The 13,314-nt window shown below is 38.5% G+C and overlaps 1 protein-coding gene across 1 annotated transcript; it reads left to right on the top strand.

Annotated features, from left to right (window-relative positions):
- Positions 1 to 31: 31 nt before the first annotated feature.
- TUSC1 (tumor suppressor candidate 1) lies at positions 32 to 1,941 on the top strand. Its single transcript, XM_070495614.1, has one exon. It carries the CDS (start codon positions 347 to 349, stop codon positions 914 to 916), a length of 570 nt encoding a protein of 189 aa, XP_070351715.1. The 5' UTR covers positions 32 to 346; the 3' UTR covers positions 917 to 1,941.
- Positions 1,942 to 13,314: the final 11,373 nt, after the last annotated feature.

Here is a 13,314-nt window from a genome sequence, read left to right as displayed (position 1 = left end):
CGATCACTTGCTTTGAGATTGCCAAGGAAAGAGCCAGGTAGCCGCTGGTGGCGGCGGGGAGAGCGGCGCAGGCCGGCTGGTGCCCGCCGCGCCTGGGCCGAGCTCCGCGGAAGACACAGCATCGCCGCGCGCCCCGGGGACGCTGTGTGTGCGCCGGGCCCGAGACCGCAGGCCCGGGGGCAGCTCCACCACCGGAGACAAGACCCGCCTCGGGCCCGGCCAACTCCCGGCCTCCTCTGGCTGCAGGCCAGCAGCCGCCGCCCGCCACCGCCTCTCCTCCTCAGCTAGCGCCCAGGCTGCCCCACTGCCCCAGGCCCCGGCCCCCGGCGCTGGCGGCACCGGCCCGATGTGGCGCATGCGTGCTGGCGCCGGCAGGCGCGGGAGCTGCTGCGGCGGGCAGAGCCGCCCGGGCCGGGCTCGCGGGGGCGGCGACGGCAGCGGCGAGGGCTGGCGAGGCCGGGCGGGCGGCAGCCGCCAGCAGCTGGAGGAGCGGTTCGCTGACCTAGCCGCCAGCCACCTGGAGGCCCTGCGCGCGCGGGACGAGCGGGACCGGCAGAACGCGCGGCTGCGCGAGGAGAACGCCCGGCTGCGGCTCGAGAACCGGCGGCTGAAGCGCGAGAACCGCAGCCTCTTCCGTCAGGCCTTGCGGCTCCCCGGCGAGGGCGCCGACGGGGCGCCCGCGGAGGCGTCCAGGGCGACCCCGGGCTCCGAGGAGGCCGGCACGAACCGCAGGGCTAGAGGCGGAGGCCCCGGGGACGAGCCGGGCAGCCCGCGGGCCCTGCGAGCCCGGCTGGAGAAGCTGGAGGCCATGTACCGCCGCGCCCTGCTGCAGCTGCACCTGGAGCAGCGGGGGCCGCGTCCGCACGAACCTGGCTCGGGGCTCCGAGCCGCGACCCCGGAGCCCCCAGAGCCCTGACTGTAGCCCCCGGACGCAGCCGGGAGGGGCGTGGCTTCGTGCGGCCCCTCCCACTCCGCGCGCGGCTCCCCAGCTAGCGCCCGCCCCCGCCCGCCCCTGGCACTTCCGGGGGCGCTTAGCGTGCTGTGCGCCGAGGCCGAGAAGGATGCGGGCCCTGTGGAGGCCCCACGTGGACGGAGCACCTGCTTCCTGCGCCTGCTGGTTTCCGCGGAGGGAGGCCTTGCAACGGAGTTTTGAAACAGCGAGGAAGGGGTGCTGGTCCCCACCTCCTAAGGCTTGAACTTCTCTCGGTGTTGCGAGGACCTGCTGTATTTTTTCCTCTGTTTCGGTTCTTTGGAGGATGAATAATGCATTTTGAGTTGGTTGGGTTTGTTGCTCATTCTTCAGTCCCCTAAGGCCTTCACCTGTTATCTCTTTGGTGGTCAGCATTCTCAGTATTTTCTTTTATACGTCGATATTCCTTGGAGATCCTATATAATACCACCTTTTTATTGAAAAGGTAGTATTTATAACTTAGGAACTCGCATCTGCCCCGGCTCTGGTCCTTATACATCTAATATATTTGATTTGTTTACCCCCGGGGATGTTTTAAGTATCTCCCCATAAGAGATCCTTTGAATTGGTAAATAAATCTGGTGCATTAAAAATAAGCGAAAAACATCCCACGACCATTATTTGAAGTGTGTTAAATTTTTACACGTTCCCTTAAGAAATGGACCTGTGTATATTTTGCGTATTTTAATATCCGAATTTCGTTATGTATTGTAAACTATCATTTTCGCTTTATGTAACAGTGGTGGTTTTAAATAATCTAAAGTTTAGAAGTCTAAACATTATTTCGTTATTTCTTTTTACATTTTAGACTTGACATTAGAACATAGTAGCTGTGTGCTTGTTTTGACTTATGTTTAAGAATTTTTAAGAAATTATGAATTGTTTGTATATCAGAAGCCCCAAAACAAAGTGATTTAAGTCTCAATTGTGATTTCAATGGCAAAAAAAAAAAAATTGTGATGTAATTAAAATTACTTTATCGCATTTTGTTAATGGATAACACTAAGCAGTGAAGAGAATACCATTGTACTTGATAAAAATCATGGATGTGAGAGAGTGGTTAAATGACAGAAAACATTCAAGAAAAAAAATTGTGGGAAGAGTTTTTGTTAGAGCTAGAAAAAAAGTCGTGAGTTAGTTTTTATTTGTGGCATATTCTGAAAGTTTCAAATACATAGCATATATTACGAAACAAGGTGCCAAGGAAAATAGGTTTGCGATTTTTCTAGTCCTGGGTTTTGAAAACCTCAGGACTTCTAACTTTTGTTTAAAGGTAGTTGATATAGTTGTGAATATTAAAATCTTCCCCGATGACTCAGAAATATGAGACTAAACTTGGTGAGAATAGGTAGGTATACGAAAAGTATTTCTATCGCCTTTACTTCACTTTCTCATAGTGAAAGAAAGAAAACATCTTTAGGAGGCAGTAGGAATTGAAAAATAGGAAGGAGTCAGATTGGCCCTACTGCTACTTAACTGTAACTTTGGTTTAATTTTAAAACTTTTGGTTTAATTTTTTTTAATTAATCTCTCTCTGCCTTAGTTTGCTCGACATTAAAATGAATGTAACATCTACCTCAAAATGTGATAATTTTATTGAGATGCTATATGCAAAATGCCTGTTTCAAATTGCCCCAGCAGAAAGAATTACAATCCAAAACGTGAAAGTCATAAATGCATATTTCACTGACTATTTCCCTTGCTTTATGTGTTTAGTTCTTGTATGACTTTAGGAGTATTGGCAGAGATATGTATATTTTGAATGAATTGACATTTTTCACTCCTTATAAGCAAATAAGGGAAATAAAGCCCTATATAATAAAGGAATAATGCAATAAAATTTTCAGAAATATTTGCAAATTGTGGCAAAGTTGGGAATATTCAGCAACCAAGCAAAATATTTAGTTTATGTAGTTTTTAAACACCTTTTATCTTAAAATCATGTGCAATGTAAGTGTGGTAAAAAAATTTTCTAAAGTAATGAGGCACACACACACAAATGAGGGCTATTTTTGAGCATAATTCCTGAAAAGTGTTAAAAATTCTGAAACCAAAATACCCCGTAAGATGGGTTAAGGCTCATAGAAATTTCAACTTTGTTGAATTTCTCTGTTGATAACGCATAAAGCATTACGTAGTAATGTAAAAGATGTTTTGTTATATCAAAATAAGTACCTCTTTCAGAAATGGGTAAAGTGATTTCATAAAAGTTTGAGCTAGGATCTAGTTTGATCTAAAATAAACCAAAGCTGCAGATTATCATACCTTGTTACAATGACATTTTCATAATTACATATTTGCTGTGCAGTGAAAAGAGGGCTTATAATTTATAGAAATGAGCAATAAAATTATGTATTAGCAAACTCAGGAGTATTGGCATTTTTTTAATCAGCATTTTTTTATGGCTGCTACTCACAAGAATATCTTTTTCTCTATAAAAAATTGGGATATCAAGGAAAGCAGTATAAAATGAGTACTTGTTTAGATCACAGAATAAGCCAAGTCCTTGTCAAACTTCTTGAACATTATACATGTTTGAAGAATACTTGCAAACGTTTTTGTCTTGTTTAAATAGTCTTAGGGGCCGGCCTGGTGGCATAGTGGTTAAGTTCATGTGCTTTGCTTTTCGCAGGGTTTGGATTCCAGGAGGGGACCTATGTGCTGCTTGTCAAACCATGCTGTGGCAGACGTCCCACGTGTAAAGTAGAGGAAGATGGGCATGGATGTTAGCTCAGGGCCTCAGCAAAAGGAGCAGGCTTGGTGGCGGATGTTAGCTCAGGGCTAATCTTCCTCAAAAATAAAAAAACAAAAACAAAAAAGTGTAGATAAGCTACATTGTTTTTAATTCATAGCAGATTTGCTTATTATAAAATTCACGTTCAGAATCTACTTGTCAGTGTAGTCTGCATATTTCATAACTTATGATTTCATTATGATTTATTATTAGAAGGAAGTCCTTTTTTAGAAAAAATTTGAGAAAGGACAGTAGTTTGTTGGTGCTTGATTCTTGTCTGAATGATAAGAATTCTACTCTAAAAGTTCAGTTCTTTGAGGGAGGAATCTGAACAACAGTCTCTCATCCCGTACTTACGACTCATAAAAGTTTTCCTTGGCCTTTTATTTTTCCAGGTCCCCTTACTTTATCTTTGATTTTATTGTTTTAAACATATAACCTCTGTTGTGTTTTAAACGGAATGCATCTGCCTTTAGTTATGGTGAAGATTCTGTTGCTAATAACCAAAAAACCCAACAATTCAGTGACTGTTAAAAACAATGAATATTTTTTGTCTGGTACATAAAATTCCTGCTTCAAGTTCTTCAGGATGTCAGGAAGCTCCGCTCCACATCGTCATCCAGGGTCTTAGATTCTTTTCATCACATTCCTCTGCCTTGTCTAGGTTGATGTTCTATCTGCATGGTAGAAGCAGCTTGCTTCCGGAGCCGGGTTTCAGCGTATGGGAAAAGAAGAGAGAGACCTGCCCAGATCTGAAAATGACATAAATTCCCCTGTCACATTTCATGGGTAGAATTTCATCACATGACCCATTTAACTTCAAAGTAGGCTGAGAAATATAGTCAAGCTGTAGAGCCTTGCCCAGTTCTAATTTCATTATTACGGAAGAATAGGAGAACACATTTTGGTGGACAACTATCTTAATGGAGGTTAGCATCTACTTAAAATTTTGAAGAATGTATATGTCCTGGTATAGCATTTTTGAAACTATGCAACTTAGTTTAAGATAGAAATATTAGGGGCCAACTCAGTAGCGTAGTGGTTAAGTTCACTCATTCCGCTTCAGCGTCCGAGAGTTCCCAGGTTGGGATCCCAGGTGTGGACCTAGCACCACCCATCAAGCAGCGCTGTGGCGGCGTCGCATGTAAAATAGAGAAATATTGGCACAGATGTTATCTCAGCAACAATCTTCCTCAAGCAAAAAGAGGAAGATTGGCAACAGATGTTAGCTCAAGGCCAAGCTTCCTCACACTCACACACAAAATAATGTGATTGCTTTATAGATTGAAGAAGAATTGACCTTTTCATTCCCCTGTGTACTGTCTTTGTGAGTGCAAAACATAAGGTATTGCTTGAAATAAGCAAGGAAAATAGCTATTAAATTTTATATAGGAAATCCCCGTAAAGTGTGAACCATCTCTGAATAGTGTAAGTCATAAAAAATACAGTTTTAAGAGCCTATTCTTGGTAAACATTATTCTATTTCATATGTAAATCTAGATTTATAACTTGAGGGGGAAATGTTTTCTGCTTATCTTGTTTCTTATATACTAGCATTTTACAACTTTTAGAGCTGAAAGAGACCTTGGAGGGTTTCAGCCGAGCATCCTTTAGACCTTTTCTGCCAACAACTTAACAGCTTTCACAGGGGACGATGTATACCTCGCACTCCATAACTTAAAATATGCTCATCTCACTTCTAGGTAGTAGTATTCTCTCCTGTTTATGGACAAGCAAACTGATGGACAAAGAAGTTGAAGTACTTTTCCAAGATCAAAAAAGAAAGAAAGTTATTTTTTTACTTTTTGAAATTGAGATATAATTGACATATAATATTGTATCAATTTTAAGACTAACAGATAATAATTTGATATATGTATATATTGTCAAATGGTTACCACAACAAATTTAGTTAACATTCATCACAACAGAAGTTACAATTTCTTTTTTCTTGTGATGAGAACTTGTGAGATCTACTCTCTGGCCGCTTTCAAATATACAATATTGTTAAGTATAGTCACCATGCGGGACTCATTCCAATAACTTATTTCTGATTTTAATAGGAATGCTTCTGGCTTTCTCTATTAAGCAAGTTATGAGTCTTCAGTAGTTTCCTAATTTTGCAGCCTTTATCATGGCTGTGGTTACACTTATTCCAGAAAAAAGGTTTGGTTTTCACTCTTTGTATTGTAGAACGGTTTAATTAGCAGTGGAGTTGTGTGTTCCATTAAATTTTGCTAAATTTCACATGTGGACTCTTGGGGATGGATGGATAGATTATTTTGGGAGGACAGAGTAGATATTTGAAAATTTTGCCAACTTATTTGATGGAAATGTATCTCTACAAACTTGGCCTAAGGTGACTGAAGGAAAAGATTTATATTCCTTGGTCAGCAGAGGGGATCTTCCTCTATCTTGCTAGAAACAAAAAGGAAGCGTTTGGCCCCATTGCCCCTGACAACCATTACAAGATCCTAAGAATGGCAGTACAGAGAGATAGAAGAAAACATTTATTGGTAACATCCTTGCAGGTCCAGTTGTCATTCCTGGAGTCTGTCCTACATCTGGACTTCCAATTATGTGAGAAAATACATTTCCTTATTGTTTAACTCTTATTTTTGTTTTTTTGAGGAGGATTAGTCCTGAGCTAGCCTCTGCTGCCAATCCCCCTCTTTTTGCTGAGGAAGACTGACCCTGAGCTAACATCCATGCCCATATTCCTCTACTTTATATGTGGGACTCCTGCCACAGCATGGCTTGCCAAGTGGTGCCATGCCTGCACCTGGGATCCGAGCCAGCGAACCCCAGGCCACCGAAGTGGAACATGCAAACTTACCTGCTACACCACCGGGGTGGCCCTTAACTCCTATTTTCTTAATAGGAATCAAAATGGAATACTTTACAACAATAAGAGTGAATGCTACAATGACACACCAAAATATGGGTGTTTCACAAATGTTCACAATGTTGAGGAAAAGAAGCCAGACACAAATAACATAAAGATGGACAAAGAGCTAATATATATATATAGAGAGAGAGAGAGAATGTATATATATATATATATATATATATATATATATATATAGTGAACACCTATAAATCAAACCAGACAAAGAAAATCATCGCAAATCAGAAAAAGGCAAAGGATCTTACAAGTCCTTTACATTAGGCAAAAACTGAATAGCCAATAAACATATGGAAAGATTTTCAAATTAATAGTAATATAAAACTGAACTTAGGTGATCCTACCTTCTGCATTCTCTAACTCAAATAATCAGCATTTGCCTAATGGCTGAAGCAAAAAAAATTAGAAATCATTCTAACCATCTTCTCCAACGGTCCTTATATCTAAAAGATTATCAAATTGTATAATTTTTGCCTTAAAAATGCCTTTCACAGTTTTCTTTTTCCTTCATTTAGAATTTTTGGTCTAGGATATGTGAAGACCAATAGGCTTCATTTTCTGTAAGGTTACCATTGAGGAATGCAAATTTATTTTAATTAGGAGGATAAATTGATGAATATACTATTTACCAATAATCTTCAAAAAACAGGGTATGTGGGTATGTTGGGAGCAGGTGAAAAATCTCAGATCTTCTATTTACAGTTATTTTTATCTTTTCCTTTGAAAATTTCTTCTTTTTCTGTATGTTCTAAAAATGTTCTTAGCATAGTAAATGATATACAAATTTTATTATGTGTTCAAAAATGTTTCATAGGTCCTGGTAGAGTCAAAAGAATACTACACTGGAAGTCAGAAAGCTCAGTTGCAGGGTTTGTTATTTATTAGTTTGAAATCTTAAGAATACTAATCTCTTTAATACACAATTTTTTCAAATATAAAAATTGGGTAATAGAATGTGTACAAATACGTATCGTAGCTGGGCTTGTTATGAGGCTTAAATTAGGTATTATATCTGAACTTGGATATTATGCTTTAAAATACAACATCAAAGTAAGAAAATTATTATTTCTGAAGGATAATTTTTTCATGTCCTTTGGCTTCTGGGGCGAAAACAAATAGTCATTAAAATTCTTTTTAGATTTTTGATTTGTTTTGAAGTAGTTGAGAAGATCAACTGCTTCTTATGGTTGCGGATTAATTTCTCAGCGTTTGTTGGCGTATGTCTCTTTGCTTGGCCTTTTATATATTTCAAGTGAGAACTCAGGACAGGTTTGTATCTATCAAGTATAGGAAGGCTACTAAATTAACCTGCACATCTGAAAGGTTCTATTCCTGACTCTTTGTGCTTCACAACATTTCTGAGAAGAAGAAAAGCACTGTTGTGCTTTTAATAAGGCACATGAGTGCTACTAATAGTTCTAAGATGGGAAAATATCTGACTGTGAAGTTGATTATGTACTCAAGCAGAAAGCTCTAATCAAAAGGTTTCTGAATCCACTCTCCTTCCACAATGGTTTTTTTTTTCATATTATTGGTGCATATGTTGAATTTCTTCAAAAAATGCAAAATAATTGGGTCTAAAGACCCCTTTAACTAAAAGGAAGTTTACACATTTTTACTAAACCAAAATATTTCTTGGTGAAATAAATTCCAATGAATTATTCTTCTGAAACAGATTCAGCAGCATAAAAAGAGAGTTAAATAAAAACAAAATGTCCAAATATAGCTCCCAGATATCAAACGTTGGCCTTCCAGATCCACACTCCATCCTTTGCACCCTGCTCTTTAATTATTTACCACGTTACTGGCCTCCTTGGTCCTTGGGTTCCAGGGTGAGGTTGGCTTCTGGTTGGGTTTGGCCACTGGGAAATATGAGCTCAGACGGAGGAAGTAGTGTTAGGTCTGGGTTTACTACAGGTTAGTTATTTATATCCTTCTACCAAAGATCACAGCTCCTGGAAGTCAGCCTTCCCTACAGAGCCCTCTGTCTGCCGGCTTTGGCAAAGGCTGTAGCCCCTCATCTCTTCTCGCCAAGGGGTGGTTAAGTTCTCCATGGTAGGTATTACTAGCTTCAGGATACGGCTCTATCTCATCTGGTTTCCCTAAACCATACCCAATGTTTTATAAATACCCCTTTATTAAACCATTTTAAAATTACTCACCTTCAATGTGCTGTCTATTTCCTGTGGGGACCCAGACTAATGCAATAAATAAACAGTGACTACTGATATTGATATTGAGTGGTATGCTTTAATTTTTATTTTATTTAATACATTTTGAAGATTCCATTAAGCAAAAGGATAACTCTCAAAATCTGATCTTCAATTAATTGAGTTTGATGTTTTCTTGATTTAACTAACTCAAAATATAGATATGCAAATTAGGTTTTGACAATTAAAACAACAGTAAGTATATATTACTTCTTAAAGGGGTTTTAAAAAAATTTGTACCTTAAGTGGTTGAATACCATTCAACAGATATTTATTATTTTAATAACTCTTATGCATGGAAGCTGTAACCATTGGTAATACACGCTACGAGATCATTTCTTCCCTTGAAGTGTTTAATATCCATTGCAGAGAGGCAGACATAATGTAAAATAGGACATCAGGGAGAAAATATTAACTCCCCAAACTGGGAAGAACAAGATTCACATGAAGCGTTAGTTGAGCTGATTCTTAAGAGACAGGTAGAGGATCAAATATGGGTCTCCTGGCATGATTATTCAAGACTAAGGGAACATGAGCAAAAGGATAGGAATAAAGATGTGTAGGGAATGCTCTAGGAATGAAAAGACTGTAATATGACTGAAGTGAAAGATAGATAGGACTGTAAGTTTCAATAAAGTGGGGTCAAATGTGAAAGGTCTTAAATTCCAAACTGAGAATTTAATCTTCCAACAGAGAAAAATCAAAGTTCTTGGAGTAAGTGATTGATTTAGAATTGTAGAGTAGCTCATGTCATGATCAGATGTAGTTTTAAGAAAGATCACACAGGCAGCAGATAATAAGAGGAAAGGTGAAGCTGAAGGTAGAACTTCCAGGAAAAAATTAGAGCAATGGTTCAGTTAAGAGTTTATAGGGCTTGTGAAGGGGGCAAATTGTATGATGATGGAGGGTAACTGGACTTATGTGGTGATCACTTCGTAGTGTCTACAATATCATATTATAATGTTGCGCACCTGACACATACAATGTTATATACAAATTGTACCTCAATAAAAAAAGAGAAGCAATAGGGCTTGAACACAACCAAAACTGTTGGTGAAGAGTATGTTCATTAATTTGTTTCCTCTGAAAGCAGAGCATGTGACAAGGCAGTAAAGATGACATGATCATGGAAGAAACATGTACAATTATAAGAGATAGAGACCAAAGAATGAACTTAGACAAATGCATATATTCAAAGAACTGACAGAGGCCAACTAAGGAGATTAAAAAGGGTAGGCTAGAAATGTAAGGGAAATCTAGGAAACTGTAATTCCTGAAGACCTAGGGAAGATAGATTTGATGAAAGAATGAAGTTTAATACAACAAAGATAAGCAAGATGTGACAGAATCCAAATAAAAAATAGTCCAATTCTCCATCCATCCCTGTATCCATAAGCTTTGTAAAGTAATTTTGCAACTCCACCTGTGAACAGATGGAATCTATTTCCCTACTCATTGTTGCTACTTGTGTTGGCCGATGGAATGCAACAGAAATGACAATGAGCTTGCTGTGTGCGCAAGACTCAAGAGAACATACTCACTTGTACTGTTTCTTGGAATCCTGCTGTCAACATACGAACAAGTTTAGGCTAGCATGCTGGATGAAATATGTGTATACTGATCATTCGTGTGTAAATAAATAACTAATACAGGGAGAAATCTTTGCAGGAGCAAGTTTAGAAAAGTGATGGTAAGAGGCAAGCTTTTAGATTATAAATTGTTGAGGAGTTACTAGGAAATGGGCAATGAATATTTTTAAATAAGTATCTTCTTGAAGAGAAGAACAGAGTTAGAAAAGTCACTGAAACTATTACTATTTTTATTGTGTATATAGAATGGATTTTACAATGTTTTAGGGAGATGAGAATAATCTGATGGAAAGTGAGATGAACAGGCCAATGTAAGAAGATACAATTGGGGTAACATTCTCAGGAATAGGTGAACTCAAATGTACAGATGATTAGAACAGTTGGGTAAAGGAATAGATTAAATTCTTCTTAAAAAGGAGATAAAGAGAAAAGGGCAGGTGATGATATGGAGAAAGAATGAGGTTGGAGAGAAGTAGGTTGAGTGAGGTCATGTCTTTTCATCGAAGCAGTAAAATCATCTGTTGAATTAAGTTAGCTGATTTTCTGTTCTAAAAGTGGAGAAAAGTTTCAAACATTGGTGAAAGATATTTAAAATGTAGTCAATTGGAGGATAGATAAAGGGATGGTTAAGTAGTTCTGAGAGCCCAAGTGAGTCTGGATATCAAAAGCACACCGGAAGTCTAGAAATTATACTGACATGAGGAGAAAAAGCATGCAAGAGACAATTCTGAATGACAAAGATGCACAAGAGAACTTTTTATTTCAAAGTTGGATTTAGAAATTGGTAAGTCAAGTCTGATGATTTCTTTCTATTTGTTGTATATCTTGAATTAATCCTGTTAGGACAAGTAGAATTAATATAGATCAGGCATGTGCAGAGTTGAAAATTTCATCATGTTGGATTCTTGGCAATATGTGTGCAGGGTGGCAGGGAGGGACAACGTGGAGACTATGCAACTAGGATTAGTGTTGGGGGGAGATATATAAAATACTAATAAGAAATGTAAAGAAAACAATACCCTCTGTTTGCTTATCAGGATTGTGAAGTTGAGAAGAAAGAGTTCCTGGGTCCTTTGTGTAGAGATGGCAAACTAGCTCTATATCCCCAGGATGCTGAAAGAGAGGGATTGTTGATAAAGGCAAAGGATGAGGTGAAGATACATTTATACAAGAAAGGAAGACTGGATTTTTATGGCAGTTTCTCAGCATTTCCTTTCTTTAACCTGCAGTCAGAAAAATCAGTTGGACTCAGTATCTTTACTTATAGCATGGTAACAGCGACTCGGAGAATTATTGAGAAAATCAAATGAGATGAGTGTACATGAAAGTTCATTGAAAGTATAAGACCTCATACAAAGGAAAAGGATTTGCTAAGCTAAAGCCAACAATATTTAAGATAACTTTTACTAAAATTGATTTTTAAATGATATAAGGAATAAGCCTTATCATATTGCTTAAAACTAAGTTGTTCTGTCTCACAATGATCAAAGTAATTAATCTAAAACATTCGTCATGGGAGATTGAATACCCCAATACCCCAAGTGTTACATGTTCTAAAATTTGTGGGTATACTCTTTCATTGTATGTATTCAACATTCACCAAAGAAACCTAAATTCAATTACTTCTAACTCCACTAGCCCTACATATCTTCCTGCTTCTATCTCGCAATGTTTATATAAACTATTTTTCTTATCACTTTTTGTGCCTCTTGAAAGTATGTCCTTCATGATGAGGATTATTTGCTCTGTTGGTCTATGTGGATATTGATAGAGCATAAAGCCAGTTGATACATAACTTTGGAGCATTGATATGTTCCCCCTACTGTCTTAAGCAGGGAAAGAAATAGCATAGTTCACCATAATAGTTTGTATTCTAGCATTGTAGAGATCAGGTCTCAATGAATATATATATGAAAAGTGAGAAATTAAAAATAATCCATTTTTCTCTTAACAAAACTAGCAATCATTCACTGGTGAAATGTCTGTCGAGTACCTGCCTTGTGCCAGGCACTCTGCTAAGTGCTAATTAATATCCCAAACATCGTCTGGTCACTAGCTTGGAAAGCTTAGAAAGAACTGAAGGAGATAAAAATATCTTTAAAAAAATTCAATGTAATTATTATTTTACATTTTATAAAATTTCTTCTCAAGTTCTGGTTTAGATTAATTGGGAGGACAAGATGAAAAAAGAAGGTTACACTGAGAGAAGTCATGGAATAGAGTATGGGCAAGTGGCTGTGAGTCACTGTCATTGAACATTTCTAGTTTGTGTGCACAAAACTCTATTCCTCTATTTAATTTTTCTGATCCATATAACTTCTCAGCCACTCATTTAATTTTAGAGCCAATTGAAAGGTGAATATTACACACGATGTGGAAAGGATAGTCTCTTCAGTAAATGGTGATGGGAAAGCTGAATAGCCACATGGGGAAAAATGAAATTGGACCCTTATCTTACACCAAATACAAAAATCAACTCAAAATGGTTTAAAGATTTAAACATAAGACGTGAAACCATAAAACCCCTAGAAGAAAATATAGGAAAAATCTTCTTTGCCTTGGCCTTGGCAGTGATTTCTTAGATATGCTATCAAAAGCATAGGCAACAAAAGCAAAAATAGACAAGTAAGATTTCATCAAACTAAAATCTTCTGCATAGCAAGGGAAACCACCAACAAAGTGAAAAGACAACCTATGGAACCGGAGAAAATATTTGGAAACCAGCAAACCATCTATCTGATATGGGGCTAATAGCCAAGATATATGAGGAACTCCCTCAACTCAATAACAAAACATATATATAAATAAAATAACTCAATTAAAAATTGGGCAAAGGACTTGAATAAACATTTCTCCAAAGAAAATACACAAATAGCCAGAAGGTATATGAAAAGGGGCTCAATATC

This window comes from Equus asinus, chromosome 23 (genome assembly GCF_041296235.1).
Source record: "Equus asinus isolate D_3611 breed Donkey chromosome 23, EquAss-T2T_v2, whole genome shotgun sequence".
NCBI classification, from domain to species: Eukaryota; Metazoa; Chordata; class Mammalia; order Perissodactyla; family Equidae; genus Equus; species Equus asinus.
Note: the sequence above shows the minus strand (reverse complement) of the source record. Positions and strands in the feature narration are given on the sequence as shown.

What these genes read in the sequence shown, in the direction of transcription:
- TUSC1 (XM_070495614.1), top strand. Translation starts at nt 347, where the DNA reads ATGTGGCGCATGCGTGCTGGCGCCGGCAGGCGCGGGAGCTGCTGCGGC.